The sequence below is a fragment of the Vulpes vulpes genome, unplaced genomic scaffold (assembly GCF_048418805.1).
Source record: "Vulpes vulpes isolate BD-2025 unplaced genomic scaffold, VulVul3 u000000648, whole genome shotgun sequence".
NCBI classification, from domain to species: Eukaryota; Metazoa; Chordata; class Mammalia; order Carnivora; family Canidae; genus Vulpes; species Vulpes vulpes.
The window spans coordinates 282,464-300,349 of NW_027325769.1; the positions used below are offsets into that span (position 1 = coordinate 282,464).

At 38.7% G+C, this 17,886-nt stretch overlaps 1 protein-coding gene across 1 annotated transcript in view; it reads left to right on the forward strand.

The window, feature by feature from the left end:
• The window catches only part of LOC112922134 (uncharacterized), a 153,175-nt gene that overhangs the window by 125,221 nt on the left and 10,068 nt on the right, over positions 1 to 17,886 (forward strand). Inside the window, exon 4 of the mRNA XM_072745314.1 lies at positions 2,532 to 2,747. Within this exon, the coding sequence (XP_072601415.1) occupies positions 2,532 to 2,747 (216 nt within the window). The remainder of the gene's footprint in view (positions 1 to 2,531; positions 2,748 to 17,886) is intronic.

Here is a 17,886-nt window from a genome sequence, read left to right on the forward strand (position 1 = left end):
TTCTCCACGTTGCTCCTCCTTCTATATCTGTTCATTCTTCAGAAGTCAATTTGAGAGTCATTGCCTTTGGGAAGGCTTCCTGACTCCCACCTGCCCTGTCCTCCCCCTCCATCCCAGGTGCTCTGGCACATGCCCCCTACAAACATCCTAGAGTATGTGCCAAGCTCAGCTCTGTCCTTCACTGGATTGTGAGGTCCTTGCAAATGGGGACTGGGTTTTTCAATCATTTTATTCCAGTGTCTAGCCTTCTTCCATAGTTTCCAAAGGATGGCAAACACTCAATATGTATCCAGTACTTCCATTCCTGGTATAATCCCAACAATTGCAAGACAGGTACAAGAATGTTCACAGCAACATTAATTGCACTGGTCCCAAACTGGAAAGAACCGAAAGGCTGTTCACCATAGAATAAGTAAGTAAGAGACACCTGCGTGGCTCAGCAGTTGCGCATCTACCTTCAGCTCAGGTCATGGTCCTGGGATCCTGGGATCAAGTTCCACATCGGGCTCCCCACAGAGAACCTGCTTCTCCCTCTGCTGGTGTCTCAGCCTCTCTCTCTCTGTGTCTCTCAGGAATAAATAAATAAAATCTTATTTTTAAAAAAGTGAATCACAGCATTTTAAATAAATAAATCCTATGCAACAATGAGAATAAGTGAATCAATGTTGTGAATTAATCTCACAAACATAATGTTGAGTGGAAGAATTTATAAGAGAGTCGATGACTCCATTTATGTTAGCTCAAAAGCAGGCCAAGTCATCTGTGGTGTTAGAAATCATGGGAGGAGTTACCCTCGAAGGTATAGGGTAACTCATAGGAGCCTCTGGGATCCCAGTAATGTTCTGTTTCTTGATCAGGATGCTGGCTGCATGGACATTTTCACACTGTGAAAATCCACCCAGCTGCGTATTTATGACTTGTGCATATATCTGTCTCTTATGCCCCAATAAAAATTTTAATGTAGAAAAGTTCCCTTTGTGAAACATGTCTCTCTGTGGCGTTTAGAACAGTGACAGATGGGGAATGTAGGTTTGATTCAAGTGAATTGCCAGCTTGATTAATGCTCTTTTTTTCCCCACTCAGGATGGTGTGGCATGGCAGAAAGGAATTTTTTTTTAAGTGAAAAACTCTCCCTCTAGAGTGTCTAGCATTTGCTTTAAGAAATGTGATGCTCGATGGTGTTAGCAGGTGTTCATTCAGAGAGCTGGGCTTCTCAACTTGAATTTCAGCAGGCTCAAATAATTTGGGAATGTGTCAGGGTATAAATAAACAGATAACTATAATTGGGATTTCACTCTTTGCTTTGCATCTTCATCCTTCTGTTTTTATGGCTGCTGTCACCAGCGGGCACAGGTCCATCACACCTCCCCTACACTCCATTGGTTCACGTCTCATTGCTGCAGTTCAACATTGGGCTTCTTCTTGGGTTAAAGATAAATTATCTCAATTAATCTTTCATCTTTTTCCCCTCCAAATCTTAAGGAATCTAGAAATAGCAGACGAGGGCACATGTTTAAAAAGAGATTTTCTTCTCTTTAATCAGACAAATGTAGAAAAGAAGCCTGGTGACTCTTGTCTCTGAGATGACCGCGGCCCTCTCGGGCGCTGCCCATGGGCGCCTGTCCAGCCACCCCTGCAGGGACTCACCAAGCTTCTCTCATGTTCTGTACCAAAAACCTTTCAGTGTCGGCACAGATGGGAATTCTGCTGCCTCCTTCTCATTTCCCATTTCCTGCACTTTTTCTTCCTAAGCACTCGAAAGCCCGAAATAGAATCATGGTTTTCTGAGTCTGTGTGTAGGAACTTAGTGTGAGTGTGTTGGCGGCAGGGGGGTGGGGGGGGGGGAGGCGACCGGCCACAGTTTCTGTAATTCCCTCTAATTACCACACCCTGATGTAGTTTCCTACTGGCTACAAGGTAGAGGAAAGATTCAGAAGAGCTCAGAGTGTCTTTCAGAGAAGAGCGTAGGTTTTCCTTCAGGGGGTGGTTAGGGAAGGCCCACCGAGAAGCAGTGCATTAGTGCCCAAGGAGGACACAAGAGGGCACAAAAAGCCGGGGTTTTGCAGGCCTTCCACCTAATAGCACCTTTCACCAATATCTCTGCTCTCCTGAGGTCTCCTCCTCACTGGATATCTCCCTTCTCTCTGCCTTTTTTTAAACTGAGTTCCCAAATGGGTTAACCTCCTTGCTCCTCTCTGCCTAGTTGAGTTCCCTCCATCATACCAAGTCTAGTTCAAATCCCACCTCTGGGAAGCCTTCCTGGTTGACTTGAGCTGGAAGGGACTTCCCACTTGTCTGAATCCTTAAAACCCCTGCTAATGTTAACTGAGCACTTATGTGCCAGACATTATTCTTAACACTTTACATATACATAGTCAGAATCCTTACTGTGACTCTACAAAATAAATTTTGTTAGTTTTCCCATTTTACAGATAAGGATCCTGAGGCCCATAGTGATAACTTAGCTCCCTAATTAGATGAGAGGCTTCATTTACCATTCTCTTTGATTTACTGATTTGTCCCTTTCACAGCACAAGATTGGAGACCTGGGATCGCTAATTGTTCAACTCAGGCTTGTCCACTGCTCTGTGTGCTTAATGCGACTTAAGACCATGGCAAAAAGATCTTGGAAATCATTTCCATCCATTAGTATACGCTCTCTTTCCATTTCTGTCAACCCTGAGAACTGTACAATGGAGGAGGTGGAACTGATAAAAACCACAGCAACAGAAGCAAGGCCTTGTTTGGTAGGTGTTGTATGCCAGACTCTGTGGTGAGTGATGTACATTTGATATCTCTCCTAATCCCAGCTCTTCTTTCCAAGAAGGATCACAGAGAGGTTACAAAAACTTGCAATAGGATCAAATAAGTAGATTAAGCAAAGGGAATACAAATGTAGAAAGTCACACAAAATTCTGAGTCCGGTTATTACCCAGGAACACATACCCTAAGGACCCTCCTACAGAGGTGAGCTGCAAAGTTGGCTCTAGGTTTAACTAGTATTCATGACAAAGAAGAACGCATAATCCATTACAACACTTCCAGTGCCTTCAAGATAAAGACAAACCCTCTGTTCAGAAGAAGCGCACATAAATGTCTCATCAAATCATTTCCTATTACAATTCTTGGTGCAGGCCAATCTCATCTTACTGAAAAACACGATAGTAATATCCATCAAGGGGGGCAGCAGAACTATTTGGCCTAAGTATGCAGTTTAATTTGGTTTAACTTCATTTATCTAAGAGATGGATGGACTGTACATGTTTCAGGAAATTCCCTACCAATGCCACTTCTCACAACTGGGCTCCACATGATTACCTTTCCACCTTTAACTAAAAGCTAAATAGGTATTTTGGTATAAATCCCCCACCCCGAACATCCTTTAGAACTTGCATGCCCAGGAATAGCCTTTGGGAAACCCAGTCTTCCAGGCAACATGGAGTTTTCGATGGGGAAAATGAAATTCAAACTCCTTTGTATGATTTATGATGCCTTTAACAACCCAAACTCAGTCTGCTTTTCTAGACCTGATTTATTGACCTCCTTTTAGCATCTTCATGCTTCAACCAAACTAACCTACATCAAGTTCCACGAAGATACTCCGTGTGCTCACTCATTGAGACCCCGTACGTGCTTCCTAACCACCCTCTCCTGTCTCCTGTCTCCTCTAGCTTCTCTGCCTACTGGGTCTTGAAGGATATCACCTTTTCTGTGATTCCTCCCTGGGTTCCACCTAACAATTAATCTTACTCTTTACTAGATTCCCATAACATTTTGCTACTACCGTATTTTATTATCCCCTTTTGTTAGCTTCTCTGATTTTCTTTCCTGCCACATTGTCAGCTCCTCCAGGGTAGAAATGTGTCTTATTTATCTTTGTATCCCAGCATTGGGGACATCGTCTGACCTGGATTTATTTCACCAGATATTTATCGAGTGCTTCCTGTACAGACAAAGCAAGCTGGGACAACTCCTATCCTGTAATGCTAGGTTAAAAACAACATGTGAGTTATTCTGCAGGTGACCTAAATATGTTTCCATTATCTGAAGCCACCCAGATCTCTGGAGATGGATTATTCAATATGCTTGATATAGAAAAGGAAGGCCCGGTACATGGTTAGGTTGAATCACAAACTGATTGTACCGAACACTATTTCTTAACTTGGGTTTTCCTAGATTTGAGAAGCAATTAAAACTGCACTTGCAGCTTTTTCCAAGCATTTATTCCAAGCATTTTCTCTTGTTTGTGCAACCTCCGTCAAGCCGAAGGACTTTGCAAAATTATATCTGGCATACAGATATATCACTTCATCCATCAATAAAGCATGCATCCCTTACAAGGACAACAGAGCAGCTATTCCAGGGACTTTGACAATTTTACAGTGCAGGTAGGAGAAAGGTCAGAGAAAAAGAAAGGTATCTACTCCTCCTTGGTTTCCTGACATAAATAGAAAATTTAAGAACTAAGTTGCCAAATTTCGTTGTCATTAAAATGACCTATTAGGTCGAGGCTGCAGTAAGTATTGCGTGAATCTGATCTCAGTTGGGGACTTTGAGAGCATTTAATCAGCCATCCATCACAAAAAGCCATATTATGGACATTCAGAGCCGCAGGAGCACTGCAAAAATCTAAGCACATTTCCATAAATGCAGCTCCAAAAATGTGTTGAGCAATGAAAACATTCTGAATATAGAAATTGGAAGCTGATATTTGAAAAGTTACTTTATACCATATTGTTTATGGCTATATATTAACCAGCCTAGCAAAAAAAAAGTTTTTCTTTTTTGGTATGTATATGCAAAGTCAAATGAGACTAATAACTTTTGGTTAGGAAATAAGTTATTTCCCTTTATAGAAAAGTATCCACATGATAGAGTTAAGTGCAGAATTTTATAAATTTGGCATTATTTTTCTGTTTTCTATTCAAAATAGATACACTAACAAATGTACATCAAGAGTTAATTGTGCGTCAGCCTCTCTAGTTGGCACTAGAGAAAGAAAGATCACTAAAATCTTTATCCACATGTAGCACACAGGATCATAGAGAAGACAGACCAGCTAAGATACAATTTCAACATATTATGATGTTAATTCTTAGATATAGTTTTCTGAGTGCTAAGGGAACTCAGAGGAAAGGCATGGACAAGAGTCACAGGAAGGCTTCCTGAAAGTGCTCAGGCTTGGAAGATGAAAACAGCACCATGCATTGGATGGAGATTACAGTGTATCTCCTCACAATGAAATGAGAGCAGCAGGAACTGAGGATGGGATCTGGGATATTCCATAAATTAAGAGGCAAGTTGAGGAAGGGGAGACTTTGAAGATCAAGAAGTGATAAGAGAGGTAACAGTAGAGCCAGGAGAGAACGGTGCCACAGAAGCTTGTTGTGGAAAGCAAGAGATTACAGACAGCAGCTCACAGAGGGTGTAATGGTCCACAGAAACATGCACAGGAAAAGTGGAGAGAAGAGAGGATGGGAGCCATGTCCTCAAGCTAACAGAGGCACCAAGAATATGGGTGGAGTTGACCATGACTAAGAGGAAGGAGCTCCAGTCTTCCACAACGGTGGCAAAAGACCCAAGAATGGGAGCAGGAGTAGGTAAATAAATGGGTGGGAGCACCAGAGGTTAATGTCATTCAACTCCAAATGGCTTCAGTTTTTTGTTCAAAATAGGCAACAAAATCATCTGCTGATGGGGATGACAGAGAGACTGGGGAAAGGGAAGGAAATGGTAGTTTAGGGACATTAGAGATAGAAGCAGAAGAGAAGAATTTTACTGAGAACAGGGGAGAGCATTGGGTTTGAGATGCCTCTGATTTAGATGGTTGTGTTTTTTTTCCACCTAAAAGCAAGAGCCCAAGAATTAGAAGCAGGGAATAATAGCAAATGTTCGCTGAGCATTTACCATATATCCCACCCTAGTTTTAGCATCATTATATTTTATGGCAGGCATAAGAACAACCTCTCCAAAATGCCTAATCCTAATTCCTGAAATTTGATCCTGGGAATTTGCTACATTATGTGGTAGAGAGGAATTAAGATTGCAGATGGAATTAAGGTTGCTGGTCAGCTCACTTTAAAATGGGGAGAGTATATTGGATTATCTGAGCTGGGCCAATATAAGAAGAGTCCTAATAGAAGAGGGAGGCCCAAGAGAAGATGACAATGATGTGATGCGAAAAGAACTGAACCTGCCCTTGCTGGCCTTAAAGGTGGAACACCTGACCACGAACCAAAGAGTGCAGGTAGTCTCTAGAACTAGAAAAAGCAAAGAAATGGATGCTCTTTCAGAACTTTCCAAAAGGAATGCAGCCCTGAGAACACCTTGATTTGGGCCTTGTGAGATGGTGCTAGACCTCTGACCTACAGAAATGTCAGATAATGAATTTGTATAGCTTCATTTTGCAAATTTATGGTAACTTGTTACAATGGCAATATAAAACTAAAACTCTTGTGTATTTCATTTCAATTTTTGCAACAGTATCTTGCCAGTTGGGAAACTTTGTGAGTCGATCCTCCTCTCCTAGTTGCCCTGGATGTCCTAAGAGAGGTGGAGACAAATCTTGAGGAAGGAATGTTATCATTTTATAAGGCTTCTGCCTCAGGGAAATATTTGTAATAGTTTCTAGGCAAGAAATAATGGACCACTTCTGAAGGCATGGAGCGTTCCAAAGGGATTTTGATAATGTGGGGCTTTCAAATTCTTCCATCTAGATGTCCCCAGCACATTCTTTCCCTATCAATTCTCTGTTTCAGTATATGTGATTTGATGAGGTTGTGTATCAAGTTCTCTCAGTAATTTGACTCCCAATTAGGTCCCTGGCCTGATTTTTAGCCCAATTTATCCTCTGCTAACAGTAGGGGAGGGTCTGTTTAAGGCCATAAGAGAGGCCTTTAGGGTTGCACATTGTGCCCTGAGTTAGTGGTTGGTTATGTTGAGCCTGCCAACTGGACAACCCTTATAATTACTACTTCTTTCAAGTGTTAGTGAGCTTGAAAATGCCAGTATCCCAACCCATTTGACTCCAGTCAAGATTCTTAGTAGCTCTGATGTTTAAGCAAGTTAGAGAATAACACCACTCTACTTTTCTCCTACAGGGGCCATTTTCTCCAGTTAGGACAATATCTAATTCCAGAGGCATCTGCTACATCTTAGAATGAAAATGATTTTCCTTGAAAATCAAGACAAAAGACCATGGAACACAGAAGCCTGAACTCCTAGATATAACAACTTGCTCATGTTTTACCAACTAAATGATGAAAGGTCCCCCAACAGGGGTGCCTAGGAGGCTCAGTTGCTTAAGCATCCCACTCTTGATTTCAGCTCAGGTCTTGATCTCAAGGTTTTAAGTTCAAGCCCTGTGTTGAGGTCCAACTAGGTGTGGCACTTGCTAACTAACTAACCAGGTCCCCAAAAGCTTCCAGCAGTCAATGAAGTTGATGAAGATGAACTAGCATTGCAATTACAATGTTATGTTCTACTTTTGCCTTCCTCATATTGACTTTTAAGTTTTTTAAAGAATGCGGATTTCTACTGTGGTTTGCCATAAATTTTTTCCCTCATTTTTACTATGCTAGAACTTTATCAGGACTCATAGATGAATGAATCGATAAGACAGCATATGGTAAATCCATGTCTGCCATTAACTACAAATTTTCAAGGGGCCAGGCACCATACCTTTTGCATCCTTTGTCCATATTTTCCCTCATCTCCCTGTTCTTAGAATAGCAGAACATGCTTGGGATTTACAATTGGAAGGCCAAGATGTCATGCCCAGGTTGGATATTTATTGCTTCTGTATGCCTGAACAGTTGCTCCCTGAGTCCCACCTTCTTCACATCTTACCTAGGGATAATCAGAAAACCCACTTGATATCATTCTAGTCTTCTCTTTGTTCATGCTTCTCCAGTCACACCATGTTGAATTTCTACAACATGCCAAACTCCCTTTCAGGGATTCTGTACTTGCTTTTCCTCTGCCTAACACACCTTTACTGCTACACACCAAATAGGTGGCTTCTCATTTTAGGTTTCAGCTTAAATGTTACTTTAGTTAAATCCTATGGCATCTTTCCTTGACTGTTCTATGTAAAGTAGATCTCCTCACAAAATTCACCATTCCTGCACACTGTTTCCTTTAAAAAACATATAATATTCTGTACTTGTCTCAATTATGTGTGTATAAAATTTGTCTGTACATCCACCTATAATGATACCTTTTAAAATGCTAGTTCAAAGGTTTCACACAAGTTGTGGCTCAGTTAAGCATCCAACTCTTGGTTTCAGCTCAGATCATGATCTCAGGGTCCTGGGATCAACTCCAGGTCTGGCTCCATGCTCAGCACACAGTCTGCTTGAGACTCTCATCCTTTCTCTCCCTCTGCCCCTCCCCTAGCTCACACTTTCTCTCTCTCTCTAAAGTAAATAAACAAAAATCTTTAAAATGCTAGTTCAAGGTTTCACATAAGACACACTCTTAATAAACATTTGTTAAACAAACATGTAAATATACTTCACGGACTTTGAGTGTATTAAAGATGCAATATATGTGGGCAACATTTTAAATTATTTTACCTGTACCAATTTCTAGATGCAAATAATATTTCATAATGTTCAAAACTGTTCCTTATCAGATCAATGATTTGATGCTACACCAAAAATAGCAGTGTATCTCTAAACTTTATGGATTTTTAGCATACGACAAAGTTTTAAATGCTCACATCCATAATTCTTGCAATATTTTCTTAAAGTGTGTCGGTTATTTTATCCTAAGTAAATGGATTATGTGCAAAATTTGAGTTGTGAAAGAATGACACATTGTGAGAGCTCTAAATGTGTAAATGATTACATGCAAAGTAAAGAATTGCTTTCCCTTTTGCCTACCAGCCAAACTACTCAAATTCCTTTGATGTAGGAGTTAAGGGAGAAAGGAAATAAATATACCCCTGAAATGCCAGTCACAGAAGTGCCCATCAGCTCTGAGTCCTGCCTTAATTGAGCATTGGATATGCATGAGAATGAGCTACTTGCCAATGTCACATGATTTATATCCATAATCAGAAAAGTATGAGGCTTAAAGTTCAGGTGCAGATTGACATTCTCTAGCCTGCATGAAGCAGATCATGACCTTTCAAAGCCATAAGCAATCACTTAATGTCCATTTCTTCTCAGCCACCTGGAACATCAAATCAAGAAGCATCTTTGGAAAGCTAAGATTTTGAATTGCAAAGTGAGACCCAAATCATCCAGCTATTAAGCCTAAAGCTGGGCAAGGAGAAATTAATCAAGCAGTGGGTTTTTTTTTTTTTTTTTTTTTTAAGCAGTGGGTTTTTGAAAGAGAAATGTGGCTTCCATCTTTTATACATAAGGAGACACAAACATATTGAAAACTTTTTCCAGAAACAACATCCTTTGTGACTAGGATCCTTTGAACAGTTTAATGATAATGAGGTCTAGAGTCAACATTAGAAACACATGGAATGGGTATGTTGGTCCTTGGACACATGATGTTTCTAGGATCAGTCACGAGTCCACATGCATGTAACAATGTGAAGGCTCTCAGAGTCATGGGATCTGCCTCTAGTCCTTTATTTAATAGTTTTCTCAAACTAGAGCCTCCTACATTATTTCCTTGTAAAAAGCAGGATATAATTCAAGGATTCAGTAACTGGCTGGATGCCTTGGAGTCCCATGGCCTTCATTTCACATGGGTCCAGATAGGAAAGAACACTATTGGCAATCACATTTTGAGTACCTGCAACATACCAGGCTCTATTACATGTCTTATCTCATTCAGCCCTCCCTCTAACACCATGATAGGAGTTTTTTAAATGTTATCTACAAGGAAACTGAAACTAGCAAGTATGCATACAAACCTGTCTCAAATAGGCTCCAAGGCTCATGCTCTTTTTACCATACTATCTGTTCTTCACTTGACCTCTATTGAGTGTCAACCTATTCTTCCCATCAACGTTAAGATCAGTGTTTGCTAGGAGGGCAGACTGGGTCACTGGCCAAAGAATGCGCCTTGTTTTTTAAGCTAAATTTAGCTCCCTGGAGGGTTTCCTCAGAAACTCAGAGCAGGATTTATTGACCTTGCCAGTCAAGGTAGTAGTGTATTTAAGAAAAGCCCAACTGAGTTTGCTCCCGTCAGTGCTGTCAGGAGCTAAAGTTGGTTCCCCTGAACATTCTACCCTGGAGTTTAGGATAGCAGGAACTCTCAGCAGCAGCAGTTGCCCTCAGAGATGACGGCTCTCAGTAGTAGCTCTAAATTGCCTCCCTGTCATCAATTCTAGCAATGAGACCCCTCAACAGCTAATAATCCTTTTAACTAGTATTGACAAACCATGAGCATTGTCCTTTATGGGTCTTCCAGTATCATTTAGCTCTGGCTATCAGTAGGTGATTATGAATAAAGTCACACAGATTTTGAGAGAAAATTTTTACAATTCCTATGCAAATTTCCACTCAGCACCATACTTTTGCCTGCCCCACTGGCCCTATTTCACTTAGCTTGAGGCCAGGAAGTACTCACACTTCTCTTAATCTATGAAGGAGACTTCTCCAAGAAGACAGGAAGTACTTAGATTCAGGTTATATAAAGATATAATGCTATAAAAATGCTTCAAAAATCTCAGACTCTTGCTCCCTGGGGCACAGAGGCATCTAAACATCAAGACCCCAGGAGGGTCAAGAAAATCCTTAGTAGTTCCAGGTAGACTATTCAAATACAATAGTATTAGAAACCAAGTCTAAAGCGAGCCACATATAAACATTTTTCTTTCTCTTCTGCCTTCTGTGATAATTTGATCTCCCTTACCTTGAAAGAAACCTTTATCTGATTGAATCATCTCTCTGCTATCAACCAATTTCTCTCCTTTTACTGTTTACTCTCTGGACTAGAGATAAACCTGCTGCAATATTCACCCCCCTTCATCTTTTTACAATGTGGTTTCTTCCACTGAAACTCTAATATTCTTGGATTCTAATGTATGCAATTCCAAAGACCTTTGCAAGTCCTCGGTTTCCTTGCCCTCTCTGTAGAACTTTCCAGGAGAGAAACCAAGAGCTCTGGTTGAGCTGCTCCCCAAAAGCGAGTACCAATTTACTAGTCACATGAGGGAACCATCTTGAAAGCAAATCCTCCAGCCCTCAGTTAATTACCAGCAACCGCCAATATCTCCCAAGCCAAGGAGCAGAGACAAGCCTTATCCTGCTGAGCCCTGCCCAAATTGAAGATCTATCAGAAAAAGATTATATATATATATATATATATAGAGAGAGAGAGAGAGAGAGAGAGAGAGAGAGAGAGAGAGAGCTATTTGAAGCCCCTGCTTTAACTAAAACCTATGGCTTCAACCCTAAAGTACCAAACCCTCCTCTGAACCTCTCTGCACTATTCATCTATCATTGAACTATGCTCTTTTATGTTAAAAGTTATTTTTTCATTTGTTTGGAAACTATGTCACCTGAGTGATGATTATCCTCTTGGAGACAGGTATCTTGTACTACATTTGTGGAGTTATCTATGTTTACTTGCACAGCGACTTTCTAGGCAGCTGATACTCTATATAAGGATTTCTTGATTAATTAAATCAAAGACTGTGCTCTGTAAGAAAAAATTTATTTGTGTCAGCTCTGCAAATGTGAGAGATGGCTCAGAGAAGACATGCTGAAACCCATCCAGACTCTGAGTTGATAACCACATTGACATTTTCTATAATAAAAGATCCCCATCATAGAAAATGCATATAACCACCAATTCTTCAATCTTCTATAGTGGTTATTTAATGCTCTATTGGAATTTGATATCCAAATCTTGGAATTTATTTAAAAAGCCAAACTACATTAGAACCTTATCACTCAACAAATAATTTTTTGATAGAGTTATAACAGAAAAGAATCAAGTTTTCAGTTAATCAGCTACAAACAAGCTATCTGTAAATAATAATTACCACTAATAGCCAAATTAGTTAGAATTCAGGTTTGTTCTCTTTGTTTTTATACTAATTTGTTTCCTTTACCCTAATCAGTTTCATCTAAGGATAATTAGAGAGACATAACTTCTGGCACAGCAGTATGAGGAGCTCTGTAGACTCACTCCCTAACAAAACAACCTTACCTGGTAAAAATTATTTTAAAACACCAACAACTATTTAAAGTCTCTAGAAATTGCCTAAGGGTAATACAGTTAATGAAGAAACATTTATTCAAGAAAAACTAATAAATCTTGGTAAGAACAAGGAGAGCCTATGTCAATTGAGTCATGATCTACTCCCTCCCTTGCCACTTCTCTCGCAGCTTAACTTCTATTCCACAGAGGGCTCCCTTTCCCCCAAGCTACTAGCTATATCTCCCTGGGATGGACAGGTGCCAATATTTCTCATCCTCTCCTAGCTGCCTGTTTCAGAGGCTAATTTCTAAGCAAGAGTGACAAAGAGGCCAGGGGCTCCCTTCCTCCCTCCAAACCACTCTTAGCCCCGCTGGCAAAGATAGCTTATAACACTGAAGTCAATTACTATCACCACAGTTTGCTCATACAGAGGATATTCCACACTGGGAGAAGCAAGCTGGGAAGACCAGAAGCTACTGCTCTGGCCCAATGCCCTGGTCATTAGAGCAAAAATGGCACTCCAAAAGAAGTGGATCATTGTCCCTGCTCCCATATTCAAAGCAGTGACTCAGATTTTTGCATAGAGAGAAGGTAAAAGAATAAAATATGTAGAAACACTTTCCAGACAATTTATTTGGAATAAAATGTGGGCAAGTTTAATCCTAAGGGATTCTCATAGAACAATGGAGATTTTGGTGTAGATAATTAAGTGGAGGTTGATAACTCTATGAAAGCAATAAGAAAAAAATATAGGCCAACTAGATTACCAGAGTGAACCAAGTAAAGAGATAACTACTATGATGAGCTCTCCTGAAGTCAGGAAGAAACCTCAAAGACTAGCTCTGTAAAAGGCCCTGATGTAACTGGATCAGACTGTGGAGCACTGTATGTACTAGGACGTCACTGAAAACCATAGAGTAATCAGCCAGCAATTAGTGGAGCCTAACAGCTGGCTGTGATGCCAACAGACAAAAGTTTTAGCAGAGAGACCGGGAAAGTAGGCAGCAAAAGAGAGCCCTGCTAAAATCAGTCATCCAAGGGTGACTGTGCCCATACCCAAGGCTGCACCTTCCCAAGAATGGCATCAGAGGTTTCATGCTGCATGGGAGATAGATTTCACTTAAGTACTCCAGCCAAGTTACTAAGCAGATAAACAAGCAAATAGTAACAACAAACCTAGGAAAAGAGAAATCAGTAACCAGAGTAGCTACAATATATTATCACAAATGTTTGGTTTTCAACAACAAAAAATTATTAGACATGAAAAGAAGCAGGACAGCATGACCAATACAGGGGGTGGGGGGACAAGAAGGCAACAAAAACTATCTCCAGGAGGGCCTAGATCTTGGACTTAAAACAAGTTCACAGCAGCCACTATAATACGTTCAAAGAACTGATGGAAACTATGCTTTCAAAACTATGATGACAATGTCTCATCAAATCAGAAAATAATAGAGATGAAGATAAAGCAACTGAAATGAAAACTTTACTAAAGGGACCCAAAGCAGATATGAATTGGTAGAAGAAAGAATCAATGATTTTGAAGATATGTTGATACCAGCTACACAATCCAATTAACAGTGATAGAAGGATGAAGAAAAATCAATAGTGCCTTAGAGAAATGTTGGACATTATTAAGAGCAGCAACCTATGCATAATGAGACTACCAGAATGGTGGGAGGGAGGCAAGGGAGTAGAAAAAAAAATTTCAATAAAATAATGGCTAAAAACTCCCAAATTTGATTTTTTTTTAAAGTAAAGTAATCTACACATCCAAGAAATTCAACATAGTTCAAGAAGGATAACTACAAAAAGATCCACAGCCAGACACCTCTTACCTGATATGTTAAAAGTCAAAGAAAAATATCTTGAAAATAGCCAGAAAAAGAACTCATCAAGTAGAAGAAAACCCCAAAAAGATTAACAGCTGACTTCCCATCAAGAACAATAAGACTGGAAGGCAGTGAGAGGACATATTTAAAGTGCTAGAATTTCAAAACTAGGTCAAGAAACTTATATCCAGAAAAATAATGTTTCAAAAATGAAAGCAAACTCAAGACCTTCTCAGATAAATAAAACTGAGAGAATTTGTTGCTATCAGAATATCTCATAAGAAATATTAAGGGAAGTTCAGGCTGAAAGTAAATGACCACAGATAGTAATATAAATCTATATGAAAGAGCAAAGAGCACTGATAACTATGTAATTATAAAACACAATATAAATGCATATTTCTTCTTCTTTCCCTTAGTTTATTTAAAAAACAGCTGTGCCAAAAATATGCATACAAGTGTAATTGGGGGCCTAAAATATTGAAATGAAATACAGTTGATAATAACAAAGAGGAGGTGAGTAGGAGCAAAGGTATAATACAGTAAGGAAATTATACCATACGCTAACTAAAAGTGAGAGGAAGAAATGAAAATGGCAAATAAGACAGTTAATATAACAAACTCTATAAATATATACTTGCTCTCCTTTCCTCTCTCAGCTTCTTAAAAAGATATCAATTGTATAAAGCAATAATTACAGCAATGTATTTGGGGGTTTGTTACATAGATGTGATATATATAACAATAGCAGCACATAAAAGGGGAGAAACAACAGAGCTATATAGGAGTAACTTTTCTAGTATTTCACTGAAATACAGAATAAATCTGACATGCAGTCTGAAAATTAAGATACAGATGGTACGTCCCAGAGCAACCAATAAGTAACTAACTCAAAAATACATATAATGTAATGTCACACTAGAAAATATTCAAAAGAAAGAAGTAGAAGAATTCAGGAACAAAATCTTATGGATTCAATTATGCCCCCCCCCCCAAATTCATATGTTGAAGTCCTAATCCCTCACCTCATAATATTACTTTATTTGCCAACAGGGTTTTTACAGAGGGAATACAGTTAAAATGAGGTCATTATGGTGAGCCCTAATCCAATACAACTAGTGCCCTTATAAGAAACAAAAATTTGGACACATGAAGACAGAGAGAAGATCATGTGAACAGAGAGAAGGATAAGACGGATTTTTTAAAGCCAAAGAGAGGGCAGCCTGGGTGGCTCAGCAGTTTAGTGCCACCTTCAGCCCAGGGCCTGATCCTGGAGACCTGGGATCAAGTCCCACGTCAGGCTCCCTGCATGGAGCCTGCTTCTCCCTCTGCCTGTGTCTCTCATGAATGAATAAAATCTTAAAAAAAAAAAAAAAAAAAAAAAAAGCCAAAGAGAGAGACCAAAGAGAGCCAAAGAAAGAACCAACTCCACTGACAACTTGATCTCAGAACTTCAGACCTCTATTTGTTGTTTGTGTTGTGTGTGATAAGCTCTCCAGTTCATGATACTTTGTTATGATGGCATTAGAAAACTAATGTCTATATAGAAAACAAAATGTAAAATGACAGATGTAAATCTAACTCTGTGAACAGTAACATAAGTGTGAATGGACTGAACATTCCAATCAAAAAGCAGAGACTGTCAAACTGAATAAAAAGACTCAATTATATGCCATCTACAAGAGACACATTTTAATTTCAAAGATACAAATAAATTGTAAATAAAAGGATTAAACAAAAGATCGTACCAACAGTAACCATAAGAAAGCTGAAGTGACTATTATCTGACAAAATAGGATTTAAAACAAAAAAAATTGTTAAAGAGAAACATTTAATTATTACAAAAGATTCAGTCTATCAAGAAAGATAACAAACATATATGTACCTAACACAGAGCCTAAAACACATAAAGCAATTAACAATGTCAAACACTGACAATCAACAATGGTTGAAGACTTTACTACTCCAATTCCAATAATAAATAAACCAAAAAGGCAGATGGACAAAGAGAAGAGCTGAACAACACTATAAACTAGTTAAACCTAACAGAGACTCTATCTACCAACAACACAATATACATTCTTCACAAGTGCACATGAGACATTCCCCATGACAGATCATAGGCTAGGCAGTAAAACAAGCCTCAATAAATTTAAGAGGATTGAAACCATTGAACTAATGATCTCCACAATGGAATCAACTTAGAAGTCAGTAACAGAAAGAAATTTAAGGAATTCAGAAATATGTTGATATTAAACAACGCACTCCTAAATATCCAATAGGCCAAAGAAGGAACCACAAAGGAAATTATACAATACTTTGAAATTAATAAAAATTAAAATACAGTGTAGAAAAATCTATGGGATGCAGTTAAAGCAGTGCTGAAAGGGAAATTTATACCCTATATTAAAAAAAAAAAACTCTAATTAATAACCTAACATTCCACCATAAGACACTGGAAAAAGAAGATGCACTAACTTTAAAACAAGCAAAAATAAATAAATAATAAAGATTACAGTACAAATAATGAAATGGAGAATAGAAAACCAGGGGGGAAAAAATCAACAAAACCAAGATTGTTTGGGGAAAAAAAAATTAAAACCTTTAGCTAGACTAACAAAAAAGAGAGAACATTCCATTACCAAAATCAGGATGAAAGAGGGAACAAAAGTACTGACCTTACAGAAATGAAAAAAAAAAAAACCCAAAGATACACTATGGGCAATGGTATGCCAACAAAACAGATAATCCAGATGGACTGGATAAATTCCTAGGGAGGTACAAACTACTAATTCAAAGAGGAATAGAAAATCTGAATAGATCTATAACAAGAGATTAGCAATATATATTTTTAAAAAACTATACACAAAGAAAAACCCAGGACTCACTAAAGAATTCTACTAAACATTAAAAAAGAATCAATACCAATACTTCACAAACCCTTCATAAAAATAGAAGAGGAAGGAACATTTCTCAATACATTTTATGAGGTCAGTATTACCTCGATACCAAAACCAAAGATAACAAGAAAGCTACAGATCAGTATCTCTTACGAATACAGGTAGAGAAATCAATAAAATACTAGCAAAGAAAATCAAACAACATATTTTTTAAAAAGTCATAAATCATGATCAGGATATAAAAAGAATTATACACCATAACCAGAGGGATTTATTGCAAAAATATAAGACTGGTTCAACATCCAATTATGATTAATATATGTTTTAATAAAAATAAATGACAAAAAACACAATCATCTAAATAGTAGCTGAAAAAAATTTAATAAAATAAAATAATCCCTTTGTGACAGAAACACATAACTAACTTGGACTAGAAAAGAACATCCTCAATCTGAAAAAAGAGTACCTATGAAAAACCCAGACCTAAAGAGAAGAATTAACAGGAAGATTCCACCAGTTGATAAGTATGCCTATTCTAATTATGCATTCCTTAACAGAGAAAATCACCACAGGGAGGGTTCAGGGATCCACTGAAAGATGGACCTGAACTAAAACTCCATTGGTCACCTGACCTCCATAAGCGCCTCCACTGATTGATGGGGTACAGTCACAGATGTTGGGTCTCTTGGACTTAGTTTAGACCAGTGTCCAGTAATCCCCAAAGGGTCTAATTATTTCCTTTCCTCAATATACAATTACTCTGGTAAAAGGCTATAGGTCCCATCAGGGGAACTGGGAGAAAGATTAACAGTGTAAAGTTTTGGTAGTGTACTGAGGTCTTTCCTCAAGGAGACACAACCCCCTCCTCATTAATGGGTTGTGGGTCTATAAGTTGGCTCAAGTCTGGGAACTGATTGTAAGGCCATGACTGTTTTTAGGATTCAGGCTAAACTTTTTTTTTTTTCATTTGGCTTAAAGTTTTTCTGCTTGTACCAAACAAAAATTTAGTAAGCTTCCTATAAATTTTACTTCTCATTATG